This window comes from Passer montanus, unplaced genomic scaffold, assembly GCF_014805655.1.
Source record: "Passer montanus isolate IOZ18808 unplaced genomic scaffold, ASM1480565v1 scaffold62, whole genome shotgun sequence".
Classification (NCBI taxonomy): domain Eukaryota; kingdom Metazoa; phylum Chordata; class Aves; order Passeriformes; family Passeridae; genus Passer; species Passer montanus.
The window spans coordinates 1,831,608-1,859,577 of record NW_024371260.1 but is presented as its reverse complement, the minus strand read 5'-3'; the positions used below and the strand labels follow the sequence as shown (position 1 = coordinate 1,859,577).

The 27,970-nt window shown below is 46.1% G+C and overlaps 2 protein-coding genes across 3 annotated transcripts in view; both read left to right on the top strand.

Annotated features, from left to right (window-relative positions):
* Nucleotides 1-312: 312 nt before the first annotated feature.
* SSU72 (SSU72 homolog, RNA polymerase II CTD phosphatase) lies at nucleotides 313-22,247 on the top strand. The gene is made up of 5 exons (XM_039727572.1): nucleotides 313-483; nucleotides 6,856-6,999; nucleotides 18,455-18,594; nucleotides 20,009-20,127; nucleotides 21,633-22,247. Exons 1-5 carry the CDS (start codon nucleotides 404-406, stop codon nucleotides 21,732-21,734), a joined length of 585 nt encoding a protein of 194 aa, XP_039583506.1. The 5' UTR covers nucleotides 313-403; the 3' UTR covers nucleotides 21,735-22,247.
* Nucleotides 22,248-26,805: 4,558 nt separating this feature from the next.
* The window catches only part of TMEM240 (transmembrane protein 240), a 13,772-nt gene continuing 12,607 nt past the window's right edge, over nucleotides 26,806-27,970 (top strand). The window contains exon 1 of one of the 2 annotated variants that reach the window (XM_039727826.1): nucleotides 26,806-27,218. The gene's annotated coding sequence lies outside the window, so the exon portion shown is untranslated. Of the gene's footprint in view, nucleotides 27,223-27,970 lie in introns of both variants that reach the window. The other variant, XM_039727825.1, reaches the window with a different exon arrangement.

Genomic DNA, 27,970 nt, shown 5'->3' with positions numbered 1-27,970 from the left:
TCCTCCTCTGGCCACCAATACCTTATAAACACAGAATTATCTGCATCTATATGTCGATATCACACCTACAAAAATATCATTTTTAATATATTATTCATCGCCCAAAAACTCGGGAGGAGGAGGAGGCACAACCCTCTCCCTCCACGCTGCGCCCGACGCTTCCCACACCTCGCCGGGCGACTCACACCCCACTCCGCCTCGCCCAGCACCCTCGGCTCCTTCCTCCCGGCACTCCCCTCACGGCGGCCGCGGCCGCTCCGCCTCCCCCGCGCCGTGCCGCGGTTGGCCGCGGCGGGGCCCTGCTGACACGTCCCGTCCCCGCCCGCCGCGCTGCCGCCGCCATTTTGTGGAGCGGCGGCCGGGAGGGAGGGAAGGCGCGGGCAGCCCCAGCGCCGTGCCCGCCATGCCGTCCGCGCCGCTCCGCGTGGCCGTGGTGTGCTCCAGCAACCAGAACCGCAGCATGGAGGCGCACAACATCCTCAGGTAAACGCCGCTGCCCGGTTCGCCCGCCGTGCTGGCGGCGCTCCGCTGATGGGGCCGTGCGTTGCGGCCCGCGCCCGGCCCGGCAGGCCCGTGGTTGCGGGGCAGCCGCTTGCCTTCACCCTGCCTTCATCCCGCTTTTCACCTCGCTGCCACCCTGCTTGTACGCCCTTTTCACCCGTCTTTTATCCGCTTTTTGTCCCGTTTTCACCTCGCCTCCTCCGCGCCCCGCTCCAGGCCGCGGTCGGGGTCCCGGCCCTCCCTGACGGAGCTGTGGCCCCAGTGCTGGAAACACGGGCTGGGCGCTTGGGTGGAGCAAGGCCTGTGTCTCGCCGTGTGGAAACTTAAATGTTCCCTTTTCCTGGTTTTTTTTTTCCCCATTTCTTTTTTTTTTTTTTTTTTTTTTTTTTTTTTTTTTTCTGGAGTCTATCTGAGAGGGGCCCACTCTTCGTCAGGAGCTGCAGTGATAGGACAAGGCGTAATGCGTACAGAGCGAAAGGGGGAAAATTTAGGCTACATATTAGGAAGATATTTAATTTTTTTCGTGTGGAAAAAAGGGTGGTGAGACGCTGGCACAGGGAGATTGTGGCTGTCCCATCCCTGGAAGTGTGCAAGGCAAGGTTGGATGGTGTTTGGAGCATCCTGGGATGGTGGAAGGTGTCCCTGCCCATGGGTTCGGTTTTAAGGTCCCTTCCCAGCCCTTAACAATCTGTGAAGACTGAGCCACTCTGTGCCCTGGAAGGGAGCCCTTTCCTCTCACAGGAGAACCAGAACGTTCGGTTCAGAGTGCTAAATGCCTTTGAGATTATGAGTGTTAATCTCTTTAGCACGCCCAGTGCTCTCAGCTTGGCTGAAGAGGTGAGATGGGAGACTTGGGACAGACCTGATCTGCCTGAAATCGTGTCCCTAAATCTCCCCTTTGCCCTGCAGGAACACGATAAGGATGGTCGGGTTTATTTTATTATTAAAGTTATGCAAAGAAACATTCACGTTAGAAATACGCCTTGATGGCATAGTAAGCAAAACAACTGTAAGCTACATGTAAATAAAAATAAAAGCTTTGAAAGGAATAAATAATAGAAGCATTTGGTCTGGCAGCCATTTTACTGTGACAGCATTTCATGCACTTCACGCTCACTCTTGGCATCGGATGTTACCTGTGGCATTTCTGTGAAATCATGACATTGTTCTTCCTGTAATAATGCAGGAACTGAGTTTCATTTGAAAGCTGAGTGTTAAGGACAAAGTTAAATTTACTTCTGGTGTCTGGCCTTTTCCTTCCCCGTGTTTTTGCAGAAATAAATCACTTCCGGTGTGGCTGATGTTTGCCAGACGTGGCAGGGGTGGTTTTTAAAAGTCTGTTCTCCCTTAAGGTTCGAATTCAAAAGTAACAAAACCTTCTTTAGAAAACGTTTCATTTTATCAACACCTTTTGTAGTTACAGCAGCAGCATAAATGGCAAAGCAGAGATAAATTGCTGATGCTGCTGTAAAGAAATAAGAGCCCATTTGCCAGTGAACTTGAGGAAAATGTCTGTGTTGGCTCCAGGCCAGCCTGCCTCACCCCTTCAGGGCAGGGTGTTGCAATAGAGCTGGAAAAAACACATGATTAGAAGAGGAAGAAGCTGAGGAATTACGAAACTTTAAGGTATTTTGTTAGTGAGTGACAAGACTTTTAAAAGACACAACGACAAGACTTTTAAAAGACACAACGACAAGACTTTTAAAAGACACAACGACAAGACTTTTAAAAGACACAACGACAAGACTTTTAAAAGACACAACGACAAGACTTTTAAAAGACACAACGACAAGACTTTTAAAAGACACAACAAGACTTTAAAAGACACAATGACAAGACTTTAAAAGACACAAATTCTTTGTGCTGCTGGAAAACAAAGTCTGGGGTCCAGCATTCAGCGTATTTTGTAATTAACCAAGTTTTAAACACCTTGTTCTAATTTTCCAGCAGAAGTCAGCCTGAAGGGCTGTCCGGGGTTTGTTGGTAGAATAAAAGCCATCAGCAGAGGGCCGAGGAAGCAAAGGGCAGCAGGAGGAGCAGAGCAGGGAGCCGCGGGCCCTCCTTGAAAGCTGCCAGGCCGGCTGTGTCACCCGCCCTGGCTCTGCTCTTGCTCACCCTGCTTTGTTTGCTTTTGTTTTCTGCTGGGGTGGGCTGAGGTGAGCAGCAGAGCAGGCCTGGCTGCTGCGTGAGCCCTGCTCAGCAACAACAAAAACATTTGCAAACCCACAGCACGGCTGCTGGGGCAGAAATTAACTCTGTCCCAGCCAAAACCAGCATGTTCTTTATCTTTTATTTTATATTTTGTCATAGAGCATGCAGACTCAGGCCGTGGTTCTCCCTCAGAGGAGGAAGGCACAAAGATAAATTTCTTACAGCCAAACTTATTTTATGCAGCAGCTTCCACATTTCTGTGTGCTTGGTACTGCCCTGATGGCTTTGGAAGGAATTTAATGAGTTCAAGCTCTCTTTGTCACTTACTGGCAATAAAAATTTCTAAAATGCTGATACACACTTCTGCCACACATCCCTTGTTGTAGAAAGTAACTTTTAGGAAATTAAGAGTGAACATCAGAGCTTAGGGGCAGCAGGGAAATTAAAACATTGCAACCCCTGTAGCAAAAAGTTCTCATATTGATGTTTAAACTTGTAGTACAACATGGAGGTGTAAGAAAACTTCAGTTGCACCTGTGCTGCTTGCAGAAGTTGTTACTCCAGAAGTTGTTACTCCAGAAGGTGTTACTCTCCAGAAGTTGTTACTCCAGAAGTTGTTACTCCAGAAGTTGTTACTCCAGAAGTTGTTACTCAGAGCTTCTCTCCTGTCAGCACCTAAAATGCAGGGAGGTATTGACATCTGCACTGCCCAGTTTAAGAAATCCTAAATTAATAACCCAAGAAGGAGATATTTTCACGTTTTTATATTAAAGCACACTTTCATTTGCCAGCTTAGTAGTGATAATGCAAATTACAAGTTGTTAGTATTCAAAGTAGTACAACATGGAGGTGTAAGAAAACTTCAGTTGCACCTGTGCTGCTTGCAGAAGTTGTTACTCCAGAAGTTGTTACTCAGAGCTTCTCTCCTGTCAGCACCTAAAATGCAGGGAGGTATTGACATCTGCACTGCCCAGTTTAAGAAATCCTAAATTAATAACCCAAGAAGGAGATATTTTCACGTTTTTATATTAAAGCACACTTTCATTTGCCAGCTTAGTAGTGATAATGCAAATTACAAGTTGTTAGTATTCAAAGTGAGTTAACAGTGCTGTTCAGCAGTGTGGCCTTGTTTTGGGGGGTGTTTTTTAATATTGGTTGGGTGCATAAGATATTTTTTAATTAACCTACAAGGGTTGCTGGTTATTTTCCTGCTACCTCTTGTGGAAAGGGACATGGTAAAATTAATCATTTGTCTCCTGAAATCTTTCACCACTCTGAGTGCAGTGGCACTGCAGGATTTATTGCATTTGCTTCAATATTTAGCAATATTTCCTACAGCTATTGGAAGGGAAGATATAATAAACTGAAAAGCAATTTAATAAGAATGTGTGAGATCCCCAAATAACAGTGAAATAAAAGAAAGGTGTGGACAAAAGTTGATGTCTCAAGCTGCACAAATTATTATTATTATTATTATTATTTTTCCTGCCGGTGCCTGGAACTGAGTGCTCCCAGTCAGTGCAGTCCAGGTTGGATTTTGGTTTCAGAATTATTTCCTCTGAGGTCTTGAGTGACCCTTGGGGCTGAGGGGTGAGCAGAGTGCTGAAGTGAGATCTGGGCAGTGCCTCACTCTGCCATTAGCACACTGGTAATTTATCCACATCAGCCTTAACAGCAATAAGGGCACCTTCCTGAAATGTGGTCATCATTAACCTGTTAAAGTTCGAGCTCCACATCTTCAGAAGAGTCTGTTAGTCTGTCTTACTCTTTACCTTCTGTGCCAAAGCTCATTTTTTCCCACCTTCTGGGCAGTTTTACCAGGTCAAACCAAAGCCCTTATTGTGTAGGAATTGTTCATTTTTACAAATGTGCCACATTCCCACAGACACCTGAGGATTCACTACACTGGATGTGTCCAGCTAGTTAATAAAATCAGAATAATATTTAATACAAGCTCCTGTGTCCAGCTAGTTAATAAAAGCTGAATAATATTTAATACAAGCTCCTGTGTCCAGCTAGTTAATAAAATCTGAATAACATTTCATACAAGCTCCTGTGTCCAGCTCGTTAATAAAATCAGAATAATATTGTCCAGCTTGTTAATAAAATCAGAATAATATTTAATACAAGCTCCTGTGTCCAGCTATTTAATAAAAGCTGAATAATATTTAATACAAGCTCCTGTGTCCAGCTAGTTAATAAAAGCTGAATAATATTTAATAAAAGCTCCTGACTAATGGCTCTCTGCAGGCATTTTTCCATCTCCTGTGCTCCACAAGAAATGTGTTGAAATGTTTTTAGGTTATTTTATTGTACCTGGGGCATGAATAGTGTAAACATTGGCACTACCACTCACCAAGGTACAAAACATGAAATTCCATGTGAGGAACTCATATTCCAGCTATTCAAGGAAATAATTTTGAATGGGTCATGGGCCTTGGAGGCACAAATTTTTAATTTGTTGAATGTCAAAGATTTCAAATTGTAAAATGCAAACTTGGGGACATCTGCAGCAATTAGAGGTGGAGGTTTTAATGTGTGTGATCAAGCAGAGCTCTTTCCAAGAATAATGTTAAAAAAATAAAGGAAACCAGAGGAGAAGAGATCAAATTGAAACATGAATTTTTTAGCAGTGCAATTTCTTCTCTACATGTCTCTCTTCACATCCAGCAGAAGCAGCAGAATCAAAACTTGGATCTTCAAGTATTGCAGGGAAAAGAAATGAGCAGTGACTCATGACTGCACCAGCTCCATGTGATGGAGGGCTGGGAGGGACACAGAACTGCACTTTCTTCCACTTCATCCCTTCTCAGTCATCAGTCCTGCAGAAAGAAGCACAAACCCTCCTGTGTCTTGTGTGTTTACAGAAATAGACACCTAAAAATAGTTGCTGGAGGGGAAAGTGGGGGAAAAGCAAGGAAAGGGAAAGGAGGGGCTGGAGGAGATCGGTGTTGAAGGTTTCAGGGCTGTGTCTGAGGCAGCAGTGCTCACAGTCTCTGCCCAGGAGCTTTTGGGGTCACTGTGGGGACACCTTCTGAAGGCAAACACACAGTTTGGGTTGGTGTCTCTGCTAATTCCCTGAGTTTTCCTTGTCTCTGAATTTCCCTGTGCAGAGCAGGGAGCCTGGGGCTCTAGCCCTGGGTCCCAGTTCTGCTCAGTCCCCTCAGAGGAAATCTGCAGTTCTGGGGCTCTGGGGGCACAGGCCCTGGGTGTTCACTTGGTTTTTGTTCTATCGTTGTTCACTCCATTCAGACGTTGCTAAAATCATTCAAGGTGAAAGTGTGAGTCCTTAAAAAATAGATTTAATCCTGGTCTTGCTTTTTCTAGTTACATTGTCATTACAGACCCAAATGTTTCGGCCTTCTGGGTGGTAGCAACAGTAATTTACCATGTAACTTTGTCCATTAGACCACCAGAAAATCTCTTTTCTGTCCCATTATTCCATAGATTGCCATATTTTTTTAATATTACTGAAGGAGATATTGAAGTTTGAGTATCTGAGTTAATCAGCAAGAACATTTTGGCATTATTCCCAAAGACAAGCAGGTTCCTGCCTCTTTTTTTTTTTAATTATAATATTAAACAAGTAGTTCATAAGAATGGAATGAAGTAATCCCTGGTTTAGCCAAGAGTTTTAGAGAGCAGCCAGCAGAACATCTGCCCCACTTGTGTAAAGGTAATTGCACTGTATGGTTTTCAGTGGCAGGCACACAAAAGTTTGTCCTGGGCTAATTAAATTCCACTTTGGGCAACCAAGTGAGAAGAATAATGCAGCTAGGCCAAGAGTCTCAGCAGGACATTTCAGTATTGATTAGTTGTACACTTATTTATGTGTATCAAGAGAAAACCATCTTTGTGTTGTCATGAATACACAAGGGGTTTGTTGCAGATCCAGGGTGTCTGAAAGCACAGAAGGAAAGCACAATTGACATTTCCAAACAGCTCTGTACCACGATTGTAGGAAAATTCCTGTCAGATAGAGGTGCTTCCCTTGAAATGGTGTGTGAGTTTAGATTGTAACTGCAAGGAAAATGCACATTGGGAGCTTTAGGCAGCTTGGTTGCTCAGCTGCTGCTGCCTAAGAGGTGTTTATAAAAGGTGCTTTTAAGAGATGGTGTTAAAATTCACTCTAATATTCTTCAGCACTTCAGTTTTCAAGTCCATCCAGTGTAATGGTGCTCTCCCCTCCCTTGTGTCTTTCAGCAAACGAGGATTCAGCGTGCGATCCTTTGGCACAGGGACCCACGTGAAACTGCCAGGACCAGCCCCGGACAAGCCAAATGTTTATGACTTCAAAACCACATATGATCAGATGTACAATGATCTGCTTAGGAAAGACAAAGAACTGTATCCCTGTGGCATGGCCTCTTTAAAAAATCCAGTGTGGTTCATCCTTGAAAGGTGTAATTCATTATTAGGCATTAAGGATCTCTAGAGTTGCTTGGCTGGCGAACTTTAAATGATTTAAGTTTATAGGAGGTTTTTTTTTTTTTAACAGTGGGCCTCTAATGCTCCCTTGTAAATTGTTACCCAGTTCCAATGCACACATCCCAAATGCTCTTTTGTAGTGTGTTACATGTTTAGCTCTTGAATGAACACATCAGTTCCCTGAGGTTGTCCATTGCCTCCCCTGCACTGGATCCTTCTCAGTGCAAAGACTGTCCTGAGTGTGGATGTGGGAAGAGCGACCACCTCGACTTTAATGTTGTATTTAGCTCAGACAAACTGCCAGGTAAGGCTTACAGAATACTTTCTCTGGGAGAGAGGATGCCTTTCATTAAAGAGCTCACCCTTCTCACTGAGGATTTTGTGATATGTGATTTGCTCTGTGCACCGAGAAAAAATAACTCTGTAGTTGATTCTAAAGAATGGACAGAGGAGAGCCCAGTAACATTTAATCCTGGAGAGCAAAGGGGATCAGGGTTAGGCACACTACTGAAAATGTCCCAGCTGCATTATTTTAAAGTACCTGTATTTAGAATTGATTTTTTTTAATAAGAAAACCCACAAACAAAACTTGGGGAACTCATTCTAGATGTTTTTTCAACAAGGATCTTTTTTTTTAAAAGTTCAGAATGTAGGATGTAGTCTTAATATATCACATGTGATGTGCTGGTTTATTTGATTTTTTTTAATCCCTCTGCCTATAGAGAAAAGGAGAATCTTGCAAACCCATCTTAATGAGGTATGCCATATCCATATCCTGATTAAAAGAACTGCTTAAAAGAAAATTCCTTGAACTGAGAATTAATTTTAACAAGCACCAACGACTTGAGATTTCCTTTTTGAATTCTTCACTGCTGCTGTGCTTGAATATGGCAGTGCTTAAGAAAAAAAAACCAAAAAAAACCAAAAAAAACCCAAAAAAAAACAACAGGAAGCCAAACTGTTCCCCCCTCAGCATGATTTGGAGTCACCACTGTGGTTCTGCTCCATGCTTTGCTGTGTTCCCCAAATATATTTGCAGTACACTGCAGCACAGTTAAATCTTTTCTCAAGATTAAAGAGGTTTAAACAAAAGCCACTGCAAGGGAAATAGGGCAACAGCAAATGCCTCTGTGACTTTGCTTTTTTGATTCTCAGATAATTTAAGGTTTTCAGACTGAAGACTGGCAGCACAGAAAGCAACTCCATTTCCAGAAGTGGGTTTTGAGGGTAAAGGCTTTAACCAAAGCCAGAGCTGCTCTCAGCAGCGATTGTGGAATAGATTTTTTGTGTCCCTGGGGCTCTCAGTTCTGTTGGGTGAGCATAACTTCAGGGAGGGGATGGGGATTACCTGTGGGGTGGGAGGGCTGCTCCTCAGGGCTTGCAGCGTGGTTGGGCTGGGGGTACAAAGGAGGGGGGCTTCCATATGATTGAGCTGCTTGTTCTGTTTCCCAGCCTTGCTTTCATCAGCTGTACTCTGAGGTTTTGAGTCTTGCTGCCATCCCCCAGGGAGGAGACACCTGAGGTTTGAGTGCTCTCCTTGCAGGCACTGTGGACACCAGGGACACTGTGGCTGTGAGGGGACATCCTCTGCCCAAATAAACAACCCCCAGCTCAGGAAGCACTGGCCTCCAACCAAAAATGAGCTGCTGCACTGCTGGACCTCAGCCAGAGCAAGGTTAAAGTTGTGTTAGAGAGAAGAGATGCACTGAACCTCTGCTGTTCACTTGTGAGGAGGGGGAACAACTGCAAAAGCCACTCTGCAGAGATTAAAAGCACCTTGATTGCAGTTAATTAGTGAAATATGGAGCACAGGCTCTCATACCTTGAAGGCATGTGTTGAATTTCAGCAGCACAGGGATAGGGGATTAATGGAGCCAGGAATACAGATTCAGTTGAGTAGGTGGTTACAGTAGATCTGAAATGGAAGCACTTCAAAGCCTTTTAAGATGTGGCAGTTAAAACTTAGAGTTAAAATAAGTATCAGCATCTCCCATTGAATTTTTAGAATGTAGCATTTCAATTCCCCGAGCCCCAGTTGAGGACTGCCCCAAAACCATTTAATAATGTTCTAAATGTTGCTTTTAAAAACATTCCTCTGTTATTTTTAGGACAACAATAGAGAATTCTCCTGATTTGAGGAGGGCACAGCCGTGGTCTGTGGTTCTCATACACCACCTTGTATTTGCATATCTCCACCTCTCCAACATCAGGATTATTTGTCCTTCTCATTACTTTGCCCCTTTTAACTCTGTGAAGGGGTTTGAGGACTTAATTCTAATTCTGTGGTGGTGACCTTAAAGCTGAAACAAAAATAGAGCAAAACTGCTGGTGAGCTTTGCCTTCAAGTGAAGGCAAAACCTAGTCAAGGGTGAAACTTGCTAAACAGTTTAAATTTAAACTCAGTTTAAATCTTCATCAGCAGTTGATGTTGTGCCCAGGGATAGGAGCTGTTCAAGTGGAAATTTGGCCAAAATTCTGCAGGAACTGCTCCTGGGTTCTTTATCAATGTGAGTAACTCCATGGCTGATTTCTTTCCTTTCCTCAGCACTGATGTGTCTGTGACCCTCACATTAAAGATGATTTTCACAGATGGGGGGTTATTTTTAATTAGGATTTCTAGGCAGCCTGCACCTACCCTGCAAGCTTGGCCTCCTACTCTGCTCCTGACATTTTTTACCTCCTCTCTTAATTTGACCTCCCTAACTTCAGACAGGATTCCAGTTTTAGCTCCTTAGCTCCACGAGGTTATAAAATTGAGGGGAGGGTGGAAAACGTGTCCTGAAGAAGTTCCTAAAGCTGCTTCAGTTAGGAGGAAAATTCCAGAAATGAAGAACTCTCTGCATCTCCCTTGAAGATTCTTTTCTGTCAAAAACCCCCCAGAAATAATGCTGATCTTGGTGATGGGATCTAGCTTTAACTCTGTGAGCTCCACCTTGAAGTTGGATGCCCATGTGATATTTTATATGTAGCTCAGTCTTGAGGAGTAACTGACCTAAATTCTGCTTCAGGTAAGCTCTTCATGCATGTATTTATCTTACATTTTCATCTGGTTTTTCTTCCTGGGTTTTGAACTGCTAAGCACGTGTCAGCTTCTCTCCTGAGCTGTCATTCCAGTGTTCAGCACAAGAGCTGTGTCTCTGGGAGCTCTTTGGAATGTTTCATTTCCATCTGCTCAGGGATTTTTTTCTCTTTTTTTTGGTGGAATTTGTGTATTTTCTTCTTTTTTTCTCTTTTTTTTTAAGTCTAACCTTACAAGAGCTAAAAATAGTTGAATTCATGGCCTGTGTGTCAGTGGCAAAACTTCTTCCAGAAGCAGAGCAGTACAAGTCTCATTTTCTTTCTCACCATGTCTTACAAAGCACTTCAGAGCTCCTAGAAATTGAGAGAAATGGAAAGAAGTGTTTAAGCTGGATTTAAACAGGCTTCTGAGAGGCACATTTCTGCAAATCAACAAAATTCCAGCCACAGGCTGCATTCCAATCCCCTTTTCTCCATGAAGGATTGTAAAATGCTTCACAGAATCTTGGGCCTTTCAAAGGCAGCAAATTTTTAGTGCTTCTTCATCTGCCTTCTGATCAAACTGCCTTTAATCTTGGCTTCATTCACATGAAAAAGGAAATACATCAAATTATTAAAAATATATGAGCTGGATATATATTATTTAAATATTATTTCCCCTGTGTTTGAGCTGTGGGACATGGCAGAAGCTACAGACTCCAGTCTAACAGCAAATTGCTTTTCAGCAATAAAACCCCCTCTGCCATCCTGTCTCTTCTGGGTGCTCTGAAAGGTTTATTTCCTTATCCAAGGTGAGTCCCAGACGTGCTCTGAGGAATTCTGACTGAAGGATCCAGTGTGAGGCTGAGGACTCCTGTAAAATCCATTCAGAGCTGCAGTGATTTCATTCTTTGGCACTTTCATCCCAGCTGCAGGGAGGGGAGTGAAGCGACAGTTTCTCCTTCTTGCTTTGAAATTCCCTCCCATGAACACAAAACTTCTGTGCCAACATTAGGGATGCTTCTACTTCTTTTTTCTTTATTCCAAACCAATTCCCATTTTCATTTCTGCTGTAATTCTTTGAACTGGCATTGATTGCAGGCCAGGAATGTTTCCTGCACGCCTCATCCATGTGCTGCTTTCTCTGCAGCCTCCTGCTGTCTCTTCATTGTATTCTCAGGTTTCCCAAAAGTGCTCAGTGAAATGGTTTAATTGATTTAGGGTTTGCAGTGCTTGTGCTTTGCTCTGTGTGGGGTACCTTCGGCTGTAGCTGCCAATTCTGAGCTTCACAGCCCCAAAGCCAGTTGGAAATGGCTGCTGCAGCCCTGGGCGAGGGGAGGATTCATCCTTTCCCTCAGACCTCTCCTCACAGCACTTCCACCCTCCCAGTCCTGCATTTGCTGCTCCGCTGGGAGCTGGCACTGCTTCCCAAAGCTGAGGGGAGCAGCCCCAAGTCCTGTGGGAAGGGACCTTAAATGTTATCATCTATTTCCACCCTTGGCCATGGCAGGAGCAGCTGGCACAGCCCAGCATGCTCAGAGCTGTGTCCACCCTCTGGCTCAGCTGCTGCTCCCTGGAGTGACAGGAGTGTCACTGTGCCACTCCCTGCCAGGTGACCCAACACTGCCTTCCAGCAATCCAAACCAAACTCCTTGGAGTTCCCACTTGGCTGAAGTGCAGGCTCAGCCGTTGGGTGGCACAGCCAGACACAGTGCCACACCCTGGAGTCACCTTGTCACCCTTGTCGTTCTGCCAGTCCCTTCTCCAGCTCTTTGCCACTGGCCTTGGCCATTTCTCCCCCTGTTTCCCCTCTGGCAGCTGGATCTGTCCATTCTCTGGGACATCCCTTCTCCAGCTCTTTGCCTTGGCCATTTCTCCCCCTCTTTCCCCTCTGGCAGCTGGATCTGTCCATTCTCTGGGCAATCCCTTCTCCCCCTCTTTGCCTTGGCCATTTCTCCCTCCCCCTGTTTCCCCTCTGGCAGCTGGATCTGTCCATTCTCTGGGACATCCCTTCTCCACCTCTTTGCCTTGGCCATTTCTCCCTCCCCCTGTTTCCCCTCTGGCAGCTGGATCTGTCCATTCTCTGGGACATCCCTTCTCCAGCTCTTTGCCTTGGCCATTTCTCCCCCTCTTTCCCCTCTGGCAGCTGGATCTGTCCATTCTCACCCCAAACACAGCTTGGGCTGCTCAGCACTGATAAATTCTTGTCTGGCACTTGAGCTCAGGGCTAAACTCAAGGTGTTCACTGGTGTGAAGGCACTTCACCCTCAGCTTTGGGCTCAGCCAGGCTTCAGGAGGTGAGCAGGGCTTGTTTGGATTTTTACCAGCTCCTCATTTATCCAGTTGGATTTATCCTTGCAGCTCAGGGCTTACAGGTGCTGGGTGCTTGTCCTTACTCAAAACCAAGTGCAGGTTTTTTGCAGGTCATTCATGCAGGTATAAATGTTGCAGAAATGGCATGGAGCCCAGCTTAGCGTCTTCCTGATCATTTGGGATGGCATATTTTAGAATTCCAGACTGATTTTGGTTGGGAGGGACCTTAAAGCTCATCCTGTGCCATGGGCAGGGACATCTCCCACTGTCCCAGGCTGCTCCAAGCCCTGTCCAGCCTGGCCTGGGACACCTCCAGGGCAGCCCCAGCTCCTCTGGGCAACCTCTGCATGGCCTCCCCACCCTCCCAGGGAGGAATTTTTCCCTAATATCCACCTTACCCTGTTCTCTTTCCATTTGAATCCAATAGAATTGTTCAACATTAAGACTTTGTCAAGTTAGGGACCAGCAGAAGATTTGTACACAATCTCTGGTTTGTTCTAAACTGCAGTTTACATTCCAAAGGACAGGCATTGTATTAGGATTTTTTTCCTGATGTCCCATCTCACCTTGCTCTGTTTCCACTTGAATCCAATAGAATGGCTCAGCTTAAGACTTTATCAAGTTGAAGAACAGCAGAAGATTTGTGCACAATCTCTGGTTTGTTCCAAACTGCCCAGTTCCCATTCCAGAGGAAGGCACTGTATTAGGAATTTTTTTCTGATTTCTTCTGTTTCCATTTGAACCCAAGAGAATGGTTCAGCACTGGCTGTGCCCAGTCCCTGGTTCCATCTGCCCAGTGGCTCAGCACTGGCTGTGCCCAATCTCTGGTTCCATCTGTCCAGTGGCTCAGCACTGGCTGTGCCCAATCTCTGGTTCCATCTGTCCAGTGGCTCAGCACTGGCTGTGCCCAATCTCTGGTTCCATCTGTCCAGTGGCTCAGCACTGGCTGTGCCCAATCTCTGGTTCCATCTGTCCAGTGGCTCAGCACTGGCTGTGCCCAATCTCTGGTTCCATCTGTCCAGTGGCTCAGCACTGGCTGTGCCCAATCTCTGGTTCCATCTGTCCAGTGGCTCAGCACTGGCTGTGCCCAATCTCTGGTTCCATCTGTCCAGTGGCTCAGCACTGGCTGTGCCCAATCTCTGGTTCCATCTGTCCAGTGGCTCAGCACTGGCTGTGCCCAATCTCTGGTTCCATCTGTCCAGTGGCTCAGCACTGGCTGTGCCCAATCTCTGGTTCCATCTGTCCAGTGGCTCAGCACTGGCTGTGCCCAATCTCTGGTTCCATCTGTCCAGTGGCTCAGCACTGGCTGTGCCCAATCTCTGGTTCCATCTGTCCAGTGGCTCAGCACTGGCTGTGCCCAATCTCTGGTTCCATCTGTCCAGTGGCTCAGCACTGGCTGTGCCCAATCTCTGGTTCCATCTGTCCAGTGGCTCAGCACTGGCTGTGCCCAATCTCTGGTTCCATCTGTCCAGTGGCTCAGCACTGGCTGTGCCCAATCTCTGGTTCCATCTGTCCAGTGGCTCAGCACTGGCTGTGCCCAATCTCTGGTTCCATCTGTCCAGTGGCTCAGCACTGGCTGTGCCCAATCTCTGGTTCCATCTGTCCAGTGGCTCAGCACTGGCTGTGCCCAATCTCTGGTTCCATCTGTCCAGTGGCTCAGCACTGGCTGTGCCCAATCTCTGGTTCCATCTGTCCAGTGGCTCAGCACTGGCTGTGCCCAATCTCTGGTTCCATCTGTCCAGTGGCTCAGCACTGGCTGTGCCCAATCTCTGGTTCCATCTGTCCAGTGGCTCAGCACTGGCTGTGCCCAATCTCTGGTTCCATCTGTCCAGTGGCTCAGCACTGGCTGTGCCCAATCTCTGGTTCCATCTGTCCAGTGGCTCAGCACTGGCTGTGCCCAATCTCTGGTTCCATCTGTCCAGTGGCTCAGCACTGGCTGTGCCCAATCTCTGGTTCCATCTGTCCAGTGGCTCAGCACTGGCTGTGCCCAATCTCTGGTTCCATCTGTCCAGTGGCTCAGCACTGGCTGTGCCCAATCTCTGGTTCCATCTGTCCAGTGGCTCAGCACTGGCTGTGCCCAATCTCTGGTTCCATCTGTCCAGTGGCTCAGCACTGGCTGTGCCCAATCTCTGGTTCCATCTGTCCAGTGGCTCAGCACTGGCTGTGCCCAATCTCTGGTTCCATCTGTCCAGTGGCTCAGCACTGGCTGTGCCCAATCTCTGGTTCCATCTGTCCAGTGGCTCAGCACTGGCTGTGCCCAGTCTCTGGCTGGTTCCATCTGCCCAGTGGCTCAGCACTGGCTGGGCCCAGTCCCTGGTTCCATCTGCCCAGTTTCCATTCCAGAGGGCAGGCACTGTTCTCTGGGTGTGGAGTGAAGCAGTTCCACAGCCATAACCACCGTGCTTGGCAGTGGAATTTGTGGTGGCCGTGCCCATTTCCAGGCTTCATCCCCTCTAAAAGGAGCTGATTCTGAAGGTGGAAGATCCTGGGCAGCCTCACCCCCCTCACACGTTTCATTTCAGGAAATATCCAGTTCCTAGACAGACTTTAACACAAGGTGTTCTGTTTATAATGCAGACACTAAAAAATAAATTAGGATGATATGGAAAAGTGACCTGCAAATGCCACTCAGGCTCTGGGGAGAAGCACTCTGCTCTGCTCCTGCTTTTCCCAAAGAAGAAATGCAGTGTTTGAGGCAATAATCAGCAGATTTATTCAAAGATGTAGAAGCTTTGGGTGCCAGCCATTACTTTATAGATTTTTTTTCCTTAAAAAGGGGGTGTACATTTTAGCAAGTATCATATGCCCAGTTAGATTTAATAAATTGGCTTTTATATTTTTCAGGAATGGCCTGGGTTGGAAGGGACCTTAAACATCATCTCATTCCACCCCTGTCCATGGCAGGAACAGGTGGCACAGACCAGCCTGCCCTTGGACACTTCAAGGGATGGGAATTTCAGATCTTTACAAATAATTTCTATACCCAACACAAATCACTTGTGAGCTTCAGCCTCACAGGGGAGTTAAAAGGAAACTTGCTGAATGCTTGGATCAGTAAGATAATTTTTCTTTGATCATACAGGATAGAGATTTGACTCTCTTGGCCATCTCTAGGTTGGTGCTCGTGGCTAAAAGTATTTTTTGGGTCCTGTCAGTGACAAATAATGATAAAATGTGGAGGGTAAGGGATGGTTACTCAGATGTCTGGAGCAGGGACCCATCCACTGGATGGTAAAAGGCATTTCTGGTGTCCATGACAGGAATTTTAAATTTGGGTAGTGAAAGCTTTAGGGGTTTAGCTAAACACATCTTAATTTTTTAAAATAAATCTTCATCACTAGTGTGGGATAACCTTAGCTCAGAGGAGAGAATGCAGAGTCAGTAATGGAAATTCTCCATGGGAATGAGCAGCAGTGCTGTGCCTGTTGGAAAAACCCAATTTTGGGCTGCAACATCTCCTTTTTATATCAAACCTTTCCACTGCTGGGTCTTCCTGCCCAAATCCCAGCACACCATTTACCTGTTCAGCAGTTATTCTGTTAAAGGTGAAATCTGAACTGGGCTCTAAAAATAAGGATTTACTCTGCCAAGAGTTTGCAGTAGGTGAAGGGAAGTGTAGGCAAGTTCTGGTGTCCTCCTCAGCATGGTAGGGCTACAAAATGTCACCAGGGGGAATTAAAGAAAACCAGGGGAATTCTGAAAGAATTCTGAAAGAAAACCAGGGGGAATTCTGAAAGAAAACCAGGGGAATTCTGAAAGAATTCTGAAATAAAACCAGGGGAATTCTGAAAGAATTCTGAAAGAAAACCAGGGGGAATTCTGTCCTGAACAGAGAGCAGGGATGCACAGGACAGGGAGAAACGAGTTAAAATTTCTTGGGAGTAAAACAAAACCTGATTTAAATGACCCAACACCTGCCAGTGTGGTGAAAACCATAGGTTGTTGTATCTGCATTCACCTGAGCTCCCAAAGAGCAAAAAAAAAAGAGTTATTTATTATACTTTGGAATAATGATATGCAGAGCCTTCCTGCACATTAATAATGTGCACACACCCCCTTCATGGCTTTTTCCAGGTGAAAAAAATTCCAGTGAACCAAATAGAAAAGCACCATAAATCTTCACTGCTCCTCTCAGTCTCCTTTTATAGGCAGATGGACCCTTGGAAAATAAAAAAAAAATTTAAAAAATAGCTGTAAGTTGGCAGCAGAGAGCTGGGCTGTGAACAGAAATCTTGTGTGGGTTTGGGAATCTGCGTAATTCTGTCTCCAGGCTCACTCAGGAAAGCGAGGGGACAGATGCCAGCAACATTTTATCCTAGAAAGGGAAAAAAGAGAACCCAAAAAAGCGTGTGGGATGTTGTGGATTTTTATTTTTTCCCCCCTCTTGAACTGCATGATGTAGAAATGAGGAGAGCAGAGCCCGGGAGGGCTCCCCTTCCAACTGAGCAGGCAGATGTTGGCATATTTTGGAAATGGCAGATATTTTGGAGATGGTATTTTGAAAATGCACTCATTTTCCTGCTCTGCAAATAACCAGAGGTCTGAGATGGCTCCATCCAAGTGGGGTTTTTTTTGTTTTTTTTTTCCCCAAACATGACAAACCCCAGGAGAATTCACAGGGGTGCTGGTGAGAGCTTTGGGCTGTAAAACACAATTCCTTAAGAACATCAGGAGAAACCTTTTGGGAAAGAAGAGTGAAAAAGGCTTGGGAGTGACGTGGAGAAAAGAAATGCAGCAGAAGTCAGGCTAATTGACAAGATTTAATTGTGATAAACATCCCAGCACTCCGTTTGTGGTGCAAAATTGAAATTACAAGTAGCTGAAGTGCAGTGGTGCAGACACACAGAGGAGCTGAATCTATTTCCAACATGAAGTAGACTCTTGTGGGTAGAAAGCTGGGTTTAATTTTTAATAGAAATTAAACACTTGAAGGATTGAAGAGCTTTGGAGGCTGGTTCCTTGAACAGGAGCTCTGGGAGCACATCTGGGCAGTGGAATTGGAGCTCCTGCTAAAAGGTAGGCAGGAAATTGTTTGTCCTTTGTTACAAAAATAGCAGGAGTGTTTTCTGCAAAGAAATACCTGTCTGTCACCTTTCCAGCAAGGAAATAAGCCCAGATGACCTCTTACATATTGCTACAAACGCCTGGGAATTGTTTTCTTCTCAGAATTGTTATCTCAAGAAATTACAGGCTGTTATCTTTACTGTTACGTTGTAAAAACATCTTCTCAGAGGGCTAAAAATATCGTCTCAGAGGGCTAAAAATACAGCTGTGCTGAAGTCAGGCAGGGATGCATCCCCTTCCAGGCTGTCTCAGTCCAAACCTGTCCTGGTATTCCCAATTTCCCCCTAAAACTTCCCCTTCAGAGGGTGTTTGGTTTCACTCCAGATTTATGTGACAGTCGAGCCTGGAGTGCTCCCAGTGGAAGTGCACATCCCAGAAGGGTGAAAAACTGGGGAAAATAGAGAATCCTGCCTGGAAAGGGGCTCCAGGATGGAAATCAGAGCCTCAGGGTTCCATAAATACAGCCCCAAGCAGCATCCCAGGTTCCTCTCACACGGTGAGGAAGCTCTGACAGGCACAAAATCCCTTTTCCCTCCATTCCTCCCCATTTCTGCAGCTCGGGATATTTTTATGGGATGTGCTTCTGTGGTTTCTTTGGCTTCCTTTGGAGGTTCAGTTGCATAAATCCACATTTGCAGGCAGGGCTTTGTGCACCTGAACCACCTTTGAAGAGTGAGGAGCAGAGGCTGCCAGGAATGTAGGACATCCTGCTCACAGAACAGCACGGGCTGGGGGGTCAGAGGATTTAGGGATATAAAAATAGTTGCTCAAGGAAAAGTTCTGAGAGCTTTTTAAAGCTGTGGTGCCGGTGGCAGGTCTGTGAAAAGTGGCTGCAATTTGGGGGCCCCACCTCAGGAATCTCTTCAGTGCTCACTGAGTTGTAGATTTGCAAACAGAATATTTTATTTTAAAGCTAATGGCATTAATTTACCTTTAAGTGCTGCTCGTTTGCTCAAAACCATGACTTTCCTTCAAGTTAACTTAACTCAAGCAACTTCAGATACACACAGAATGGAATTTTACACATGTTGGACAGAAATAAGAGAATCAAGCCCCGACCAGAAAGATTCCAGAACTGCAAAGACGTTTTTGATTTGATCCTAACGTGTGAAGAAAGAGTCTATGATCAAGTAGTAGAAGGTAAGGAGCTTGAACTGATAAATCAAGTTAATTTTGGGGTTTTTTTTCCCTTCTTGAAGTCCTCCACAAATGTGGAAACCTCCAGACTAGTGGAACACCAGTGGGGACAAGAGCTGCAGTTACTGATGTAGATTTATGCACCACAGAAGTGATGGCTGAGTCCCCAAAAGGTGCTGGCAGCTGCTCAGAGCGTGTGACATTTATAGCAACTCCATGTTTGGTTTGGAAATGCTCATGGATCTCAGGAACTGCACAAAGTGGGGATGAGCTGATGGAAAACCAAGGCTGAGCTGCCTTCCCTGCAGGCTCCCTGCGAGCTCCCAGGCAGTTCATCCCCATCAAACACCTCCTGGGCAGCTGGAGTGAGGCCCAGACAGCAAATAATTAAACTTGACAAGAGGCTTTAATTATTACAGCACTGGACACGTGGGGAGTAACCTCCCAAAGATGTGTAAAAAAGTCCTGTGCTCTTTTTATCCAAAAAGATTTTACGTGTTCACATGGTTTCCAGGACACCTAATGCATCATTATTCCCTGGCCCCGCTTTGTGTTGTAATTAGCTGAATTATGGCTGCCCCATTGTCCTCTTAATTGGGTGCTGGGCTCTGAGGTGGGTCAGGGGTTCTCTGAAGAGGAAGTAAGAGTCTTCCTCATGGTGAACTCTTCAGGCAGAGCTTCCTGAGCTGCTGAAAACAGTCCAGCCTCCCCTCGTGCTTCCATTGCTCTTGGAAGGCAATTGTATTTATGGGTCCTGCTCTTCTAGAATATTCCATGTGTTCTAAAATCCATGTCCTGCTCTTCTAGAATATTCCATGTGTTCTAAAATCCATGGTCCTGCTCTTCTAGAATATTCCATGTGTTCTAAAATCCATGGTCCTGCTCCTTCAGAATATTTCAGTGTTCTAAAGTCCATGGTCCTGCTCTTCTAGAATATTTCAGTGTTCTAAAATCCATGTCCTGCTCTTTCACAATATTTCCTGTCTGTAAAATCCATGTTCCTGCTCTTTCACAATATTTCCTGTCTGTAAAATCCATGTTCTGGTGCTTTTTAAAAGCAGTTAAAACATTCCAGGTGAGGAAGCTCAAAGCCCTTCTTCACTTTTGGGGTTCTTGATCTTTAAAGATTGTCAAAGAGGAGCAATAACTTCTTTTGAGCAGGGAAAATAAACTGCCATGACCCTTTCACAAATCTGAGTCCATATGTTTTCAAAATCCAATTTTTGAAATAAAGGTGATTATTAAGACAGTAAAATATAAAATAAAGGTGATTATTAAGACAGTAAAATATAAAATATATTGTATAAAATACTTTGGAAAATTTAAATACGACATCACGGATCTATTTTTAGAACCCCATTGCTAATGACTTCTTGACTTTCTCCTTTCTTTGTGCCCCGTGCCCCTCCCACGGCAGACCTGAACTCGCGGGAGCAGGAGACGTGCCAGCCCGTGCACGTCATCAACGTGGACATCCAGGACAACCACGAGGAGGCCACGCTGGGGGCCTTCCTCATCTGCGAGCTCTGCCAGTGTGTGAGTGCCGCTAATTGCTGCTGTTAATTGGCTCTGCCCGCTGCGCCAGGCGGGCGGTGCGCGAAAATCCAGGGCAAAGTGCAAATGTCCACATTCTCCTGGTTTGTGGGGTCCCAGATGAGGGGAGGAGTGTGACTCTGACTCCATTAAAGGCTAATTAATTGTAATTTATATTAATTTATATTATATTATATTAATTTATTATATTTATTATATTTATTACATTTATTACATTTATTATATTAAAATAAATGCTATACTAAAACTATAGAGAAAGGATACATCAGAAGGCTGGAAAAGAATGAAGAATACAAACATGACTGCTCAGAGCCTCCACACAGCTGGACCATGATTGGTCATTAAGAAAAAACAATTAATGTGAAACTAATCAAGCAATGAGCTGTTGGTGCACAACCTCCAAAGCACCAAAACACAGGAGAAGCAGATCAATAATTATTGGTTTCATTTTTCTCAGCCCCCCAGGAGGAAAATCCTGGGGTTTCTGCAGCACCTGGGATGGTGCCTGCTCAACAAAAGGATCCTGAAATGCCACCAGGGTGGGACTGCAGAAGCAGAATGAAAAGAAATAAATAAAACAGAAAATAAATGAGACAGGATAGTTGTGCCTTGGGGAAAAGTCAATAAAAACAGAATATCTGTGCCTTTGGGAATGATAATAGAAACAGAATATCTGCTCTATAAAAACAGAATGTGTGATCATTTGGGAATGATCAATAGAAACAGAATATCTGTGCCTTTGAAAATGATCAATAAAATCAGAATATCTGTGCCTTTAGGAATGATCAATAGAAACAGAATATCTGTTCTATAAAAACAGAATCTGTTCTATAAAAACAGAATATCTGTGCCTTTGAAAATGATCAATAAAATCAGAATATCTGTGCCTTTGGGGATAATCAATAGAAACAGAATATCTGTGCCTTTGGGAATTCCAATAAAATCAGAATATCTGTGCCTCTGGGAATCCCAGTAGAATCAGAATATCTGTGCCTCTGGCGATAATCAATAAAAACAGAATATTTGTGCCTTTGGGAATCCCAGTAGAATCAGAATATCTGTGCCTCTGGGGATCCCAATAAAAACAATATTTGTGCTTTTGGGAACCCCAATAAAAGCAGGATCTCTGTGCCTCTGGGAACCCCAATAAAAGCAGGATCTCTGTGCTTTTGGGAACCCCAATAAAAGCAGGATCTCTGTGCCTCTGGGAACCCCAATAAAAGCAGGATCTCTGTGCCCTTGGGAACCCCAATAAAAGCAGGATCTCTGTGCCCTTGGGAACCCCAATAAAAGCAGGATCTCTGTGCCTCTGGGAACCCCAATAAAAGCAGGATCTCTGGCAATGCTGGGAATCTCTCTTGGTGCAGCCTGCCCAGCAGATTTCCCAGCAAACCCCAAAACTGGCATTATTCCATTTCCTAACCATCAAAGCCTTGCAGCTTGCTTGCTGAGCCTTTTTTCTCTTTTTTCTCTTTTTTCCCTCCCAGATCCAGCACACAGAAGACATGGAAAACGAAATAGATGAGCTGTTACAGGAGTTTGAAGAGAAAAGTGGAAGGACTTTTCTTCACACTGTCTGCTTTTATTAAAGCACCTCTGTGCCAGGCCTTAATCCAGAAGAGGGAAGCACGTGGTTCAGTTCTGATTATACTGTATTCTCCTGGAAAATCAATATTGATCTTTTTTTTTGTTGGTTTATTCGTTCAAAAACTCCTTTTCAGTGTCTTTATTATTATTTTTTTTTCAGGTATTCTGTCACAGGCAGGCAGAGATACTGGTTGGGCTTGTACATATGAAATGATTTAGAAGTATTCCACAAAGGCCACCTATTTAAAAATTCAAATCAAGGTTTTCTTTCAATCCTACTTTAATTCTCACAAGTAGGTTTTTAATTATAAAGAGAATGTTTCTTGAATATAAGTTTATAATGTATTTTTCCAGCTTATGGATTTATTTTATTTCAGTTGTGCTTTTTTTTTTTATTATTATTATTTTATTTCAATGTGACAGAATGGCTGAACTCTGTGAGGATGTGAATGGAACAATGAAAAAACTGAGTATCTGTATATTATTAGCTATAAAGTTGGAAGCATCCAATAAAAATGAAAAAAAAAAACCTTTAAGTTTGTCTGGTTTTAAAATAGAAGCTGAGGAATTGTGGCTGTTCTTCTTGAGGTAATTGTTTGGAAATATTTTCAATTTAATTCATGCTACTCAGATTATGGTTGTTTTTTCATAGAAAGCAGAAAAACCCCACACAAGATGTTTTAACCTGGTTTTTTTGGGGTTTTGGTTTGTGCACGTGGGGATTTACAGAGGATTAATCAGAAATCTTGACATGACACTTCTCATTTAACTTGCAGATTACTGAAAAAATTATGATTTATAGAAAGAATTTTCTAAATATTACTGATTTTAAAATCATTTTAAAATATTTTTTCTAAATTAAATAATAACTTTTTCTCCATATGCTTCACTAGCATGGAAATCTCCAGTTTATACAGAATTTTATGGGGTTCTTGCTTTGAGATCCACATTTACACCCACAAAAACATTGATGTGAAAATGGCTAAACACAAAGTCAGAGCTATTTTCTGTGTCAAAAGAAATTTTGAGAGAAAATTTAATTTCAAGGAAACAGGACAAAGAATGGATTTTCCTTTAGGAGCAGGGTGGGATATAAACGTGTGAATAGAAATTTATTTTCGAGCTCTGGAGCTGCCTCTTCCCTCTCTGGAGAGAAGCAGGAAAGGTTCAGAGAGTGAGAAATGAGAATTTCCTTCCATGGGCTGGGCAGGGGCGTTTTAATTTCCATTTAAAATGCAAATTCCTGCCGGGGAATCCCTCCAGTCCCAGCACTGGTTGTGTTTTATCAACACTTCTCTGGCTCTTGAAACTCTGTGAAAAATAAAAATGATTCAGTGGGGTTTTTGGGCTTGGGGTTTTTGGGTTTTTAGGGTTTTTTTGGGGTTTTGGTTTGGGGTTTTTTGGTGGCTTTTTGTTTGGTTGGTTGTTGGGTTGTTTGGGGTATTTTTTGGTTGTTTTTTTGTTTGTTTTGGGGTTTTGGTTTGGGTTTATTTGAGTTTTTTTGGTTGGTTGGGGTTTTTTATCTGGTTGATTAGTTGGGGTTTTTTTGTTTTGTTTGGGGGGTTTTGGGGTTTTGGTTTACGTTTCTTTGGGTCTTTTTGGTTGGTTGGTTGGTTTGGGTTTTTTTGTCTGGTTGATTAGTTGGATTTTTGTTTTGTTTTGGTTTTGTTTTGGGGTTTTTTGGGTTTTGGTTTGGGTTTTGGTTGGTTTGGGTTTTTTTGTCTGGTTGATTAGTTGGATTTTTGTTTTGTTTTGGTTTTGTTTTGGGGTTTTTTGGGTTTTGGTTTGGGTTTCTTTGGGCTTTTTTTTTGGTTGGTTGGTTGGGGTTTTTTGGTTGCTTTTTTGTTTTTTTGGTTTGTTTTTGGTTTGTTTTGGGTTTTTTGGGTTGGGTTGGTTTGGGGTTTTGGGGTTTTTTTTGGTTCCTTGGTTTTTTTTGTGTGTGTGGGGTTTTTTTGTTTTGGTTTGGTTTTTTTGTTTTGTTTTGTTTGTTTTGGGGGGTTTTTTGTTTGTTTTTTATGCTGGGCAGACCTTTGCCAAGCCCTTCCTGTGGTTTCCATCCTCTGCAGATCCCGTCCTGAGGCTCAGAGCAGCAGATCCCTGCTCACTCCCCCTTGGGGCACACGAGTCCCTCTTGGGTTTGGGGTTTCCTCCTGGTTCCCAGGACCTCCAGCACCTCTTCCAAACTGCTTTGTGTAACCAAAACTGGGGATTTGGGGGATTTGGGGGCTTTTCTCCCTCTGGTGTCTCCTTGCTGGAGCTCTCTGCCTGCTGAGGGGTGCAGACCAGAGCTCCTTCCCAAGGGTTTGGGGTTCCTGGATCTGTGCAAAGATCCACGGTCCCAGATTTCCCCAATTTGCTGAGATTCCAACTTCCACTTCTCCTTTGTGCTGGGTCAGAGGAGAGTGCAGTGATAAAGGAAACACAAACACTCCTACTGGCACAGAACGGGGAAAATGGGAATAAAACCCAACGAGTGGAGTCAGGGAGGGTTGGAAACAACTCCAAGGGAACAGAAACGCTCGCTGTGCTCGGGGTTAAACTCGGGCTGTGTGAGCAGCACAGAGCTGAGGCCGAGTTTGAGAGAGAGTCCTGTGGGTGAGCTGTGTGATAAACCCCCACCTGGGGCTGGGTGTTTACAGGGGGAAATAAACTTCATTAGGGACTGGTGAAACATCACTGAGATCCTGGGACATGAGCCGTGCACCCCTCAGGGTGAGGGTGGTGGGGACAGTGGGGCTGGATATGAAAAGGGGGAAATAATCTTGATTAGGGACTGGCCAAACGTCACTGAGATGCTGGGACATGAGCCGTGCACCTTTCAGGGTGAGGCTGTTGGGGACAGCTTGGGGCTGGATATTAAAAGTGGGCAAATAAACTTGATTAGGGACTGGCCAAATGTCACTGAGATCCTGTGACATGAGCCGTGCACCCCTGAGGGTGAGGGTGGTGGTGACAGTGGGGCTGGATATGAAAAGGGGGGAAATAAACTTCATTAGGGACTGGCCAAACGTCACTGAGGTCCTGACAGGACCTGTGCCCCTCTCAGGGTGAGGGTGGTGGGGACAGCTTGGGGCTGAGCAGGAGCCACAGGCAGGGTGGGGGCTGCTTTTCCAAAAGGAGCAGATAATTATTAATTAGGGACGAGTTTAACAAACCCATTGCGGTTAGGAAGGAGTTTAACAAAGCCATCGTGGAGGCAGCTCACCCATCTGAGTCCTTGCTCAGGTGTGAATGTCCCTGGCTCACAGCAGGTGTGGCACTGCCACTTGGGCCGGGACCAGGGGTTTGTCACCTGTCAGGGATTTTTGGGATCCCCAGCAGCCAGGATTGATCAGGATGGGGAGGTTTGGGATCTTTTAGCAACCAGGGGTGATCAGGACAGGGATTTTCGGTATCCTCAGCAGCCAGGATTGATCAGGATGGGGAGGTTTGGGATCCCCAGCAGCCAGGATTGATTGGGTCAGGGATTTTTGGGATCCCCAGAAGACAGGATGGGTCAGGACAGGAATGTTTGGGATCTTTTAGCAGCCAGGATTGATTGGGTCAGGGATTTTTGGGATCTTTTAGCAGCCAGGACTAATCAGGACAGGGATTTTCGGTATCCTCAGCAGCCAGGATTTATCAGGAGAGGGAATTTTGGGATCCCCAGCAGCCAGGACTGATCAAGACAGGGAATTTTGAGATCCCCAGCAGCCAGGACTGATCAAGACAGGGAATTTTGGGATCCCCAGCAGCCAGGACTGATCAAGACAGGGAATTTTGGGATCCCCAGCAGCCAGGACTGATCAAGACAGGGAATTTTGGGATCCCCAGCAGCCAGGACTAATCACAGCAGGGATTTTTGGGTACCTGTGCTGCAGAAGCACAGGGAGGGAAATGCCTTTACCGAGCCCAAGACAAAAATCTCTCCTCAGTGCCTCGAGCCCAGCTGAGGCTGCCCCAGCCCGGCTTGTGGGAGGGCTGCAAAACTTCAGCTCCACGAAACTCCCCGAGCCTTGTCTTCAGACTGTTCCCTCCCGCGGTTTTATTCAGCTGTGACTTCAGGAACGCTTTTGTTTCCCCCAGCAGGCAGAGTCAGCGGCTGCATCCTCCCCGAGCTCTGCATCCCCACGGCAGAATCCACTTCTGAGCTCGGGAGGAAGAGGAGGCAGCTCAGGGCAGAGGGATGAAGCAAGAGGTGCCTTCCCAGCCCTGCTGCTCCTTTGCATGAAGAGCCTGGCCTGTCAAATGGTTCATGTGTGTGGTTAAAAAAATAATTAAAAATTAAATAAAAAAAAATCTGCAATGCTCTAATTTGAGGACACCATTTAGTGATTTTAATTGTGTGACAGTATTTTGGTATTTTCAATACCCAGTAGTAGGTTAATGACTGCTCCTTGAAGAATGGAGTTTATATAACACCAGTCATTACATAACAAGGCTGATTGTGGCCTGAGGAGCAGGAGGGAAACAAATTCGCAAAAAACACAAAACCCTGCGCCAGCAAACTCTGCTTTGGTCACCCTGAGAAGGCAAAAAAAAAAGGAACGGCTGGGTTCTAGCGAGAAGAAACTCACCGAGAGGAGGCTGAGGATGGAGCGAAGGCTCCGCGGGACATCCCTGCCTCCCTGCACCCCGCAGCCACAGCCAGACAAGCAGAAAGTTTCCGGCCGCTCGCTTCTTTTTCTTTCCTTTCCGTCCCCCCCAGCAGCTCCCAAACGTGGCCTGAGCCGCCAGCACGGGAAAAAAACCAAAAAAACAAAAAAAACCCCCCAAAAAAAGGAATCACGGTTTAGGGACAGAGCCGGGACAAAAAGTTCTTTGTGGCACGGCACGGCCGGGCTCCCTGTGCGCCCCCGACTTTCAGGACAAAAAGTTCTTTGTGGCACGGCACGGCCGGGCTCCCTGAGCGCCCCCGACTTTCACAGGGCTGAGCCGGGCTGAGCGGGGCTGAACGGGGTTTGAACGGGGCCGTGCCGGGCTGAGCCGGGCTGAACGGGGCCGTGCCGGGCTGAGCGGGGCTGAGCGGGGCCGTGCCGGGCTGAGGGGGTTTGAGCCGGGCTGAGCGGGGCTGAGCGGGGCTGAGCCGGGCTGAGCGGGGTTTGAGCCGGGCTGAGCCGAGTTTGAGCGGGGCTGCGCGGGGCTGAGCAGGGTTTGCGCGGGGCTGCGCGGGGCTGCGCCGGGCTGAGCAGGATTTGCGCGGGGCTGCGCGGGTTTGAGCGGGGCTGAACCGGGCTGAGCGGGGCTGAACGGGGCTGAGCCGGGCTGCGCGGGTTTGCGCGGGGCTGCGCGGAGGTTGCGCGGGGCTCGCCCCCCCCGGGGGTCCCGGCGAGAGGCAGACCCCGGCAGGGGGAAGGGCGGGGTGAGGATGGCGTGCGGCTCTGGAAACGCGGCCAGGCGCCGCTGCCGGGGCTCGGCGTGCGGCTGCGGGGCGGGGGGAGCCCCGCAGGGCCGGCCCGCAGCGCTGGAGCTCGCCATGAGCCGCTCCCGGAGCAGTGCCTCCCCACGTAGGTAAATGGCCGGGGTGGGGTGGGGAGGGGGCGGCCGGAGCTGCCTGGGAGCATCTTCCCCCTCGCTGCATCCCGCATCCCTCCCCTGCATCCCGCATCCCTCCCCCGAGCGGAGCGGGGCTGCCGGCGGGGACAGCGCGGCCCCGAGCCCGGAGGGTTTGTGGGGCTGATTTTTTATTTTTTAATTTTTTTTTTTTTTTTTTTTTTTTGGCTGGGGGTGAAGGTGGGCGCGGTGATTTGGGGACTGGGGTATTTTTTATTTTTTTTCAATTTTATTTTTTTTTAATTTCCGATTTCGACTTGGCAGCGCTCGGCAGCGGGGATGATTTTGGGGAGGGTCGGCGGAGAGGATGCGATGAGGCTCCCCCGGCGTGGGTGATTTTTTTGCAGCCTGCCTCCTCCTCCCCCAGCCTCTCCCCCCACCCCGGCTTTGGCCGCCTCGCTTCCCGGTTGCTGCATGAAGGCTGTGCTTGCACCGGCGTGCACACCGCGCACCCGCCGCCACCGCGGGGGCCAGCAGCGGGGGTGGAATGATTATTATTTCCATTTTTTAAAAAAATATTTTCAATTCTTAATTTTTTAAAATTTTTTTTTTAATTTTTTTTTTTTTTTTTTTTTTTTTTTTTTTTTTTTACCCATCACATCCACCCTAGAATAACAAAACCCTGAGGGCGGCAGGGCTCGGGAGCCCGCGGCATCCCCGGCACGGGGGAGTGCGTGTGTGTGCGCGGGGGGCGCCCCGCCGCCCC

Bases quoted from the DNA above. Each gene is read 5' to 3' on its own strand.
- SSU72 (XM_039727572.1), top strand. From the start codon at position 404: ATGCCGTCCGCGCCGCTCCGCGTGGCCGTGGTGTGCTCCAGCAACCAG. The intron at 484-6,855 runs GTAAACGCCGCT...TGTGTCTTTCAG, and splicing joins GAGGCGCACAACATCCTCAG to CAAACGAGGATTCAGCGTGC. The intron at 20,128-21,632 runs GTGAGTGCCGCT...TTTCCCTCCCAG, and splicing joins TCTGCGAGCTCTGCCAGTGT to ATCCAGCACACAGAAGACAT.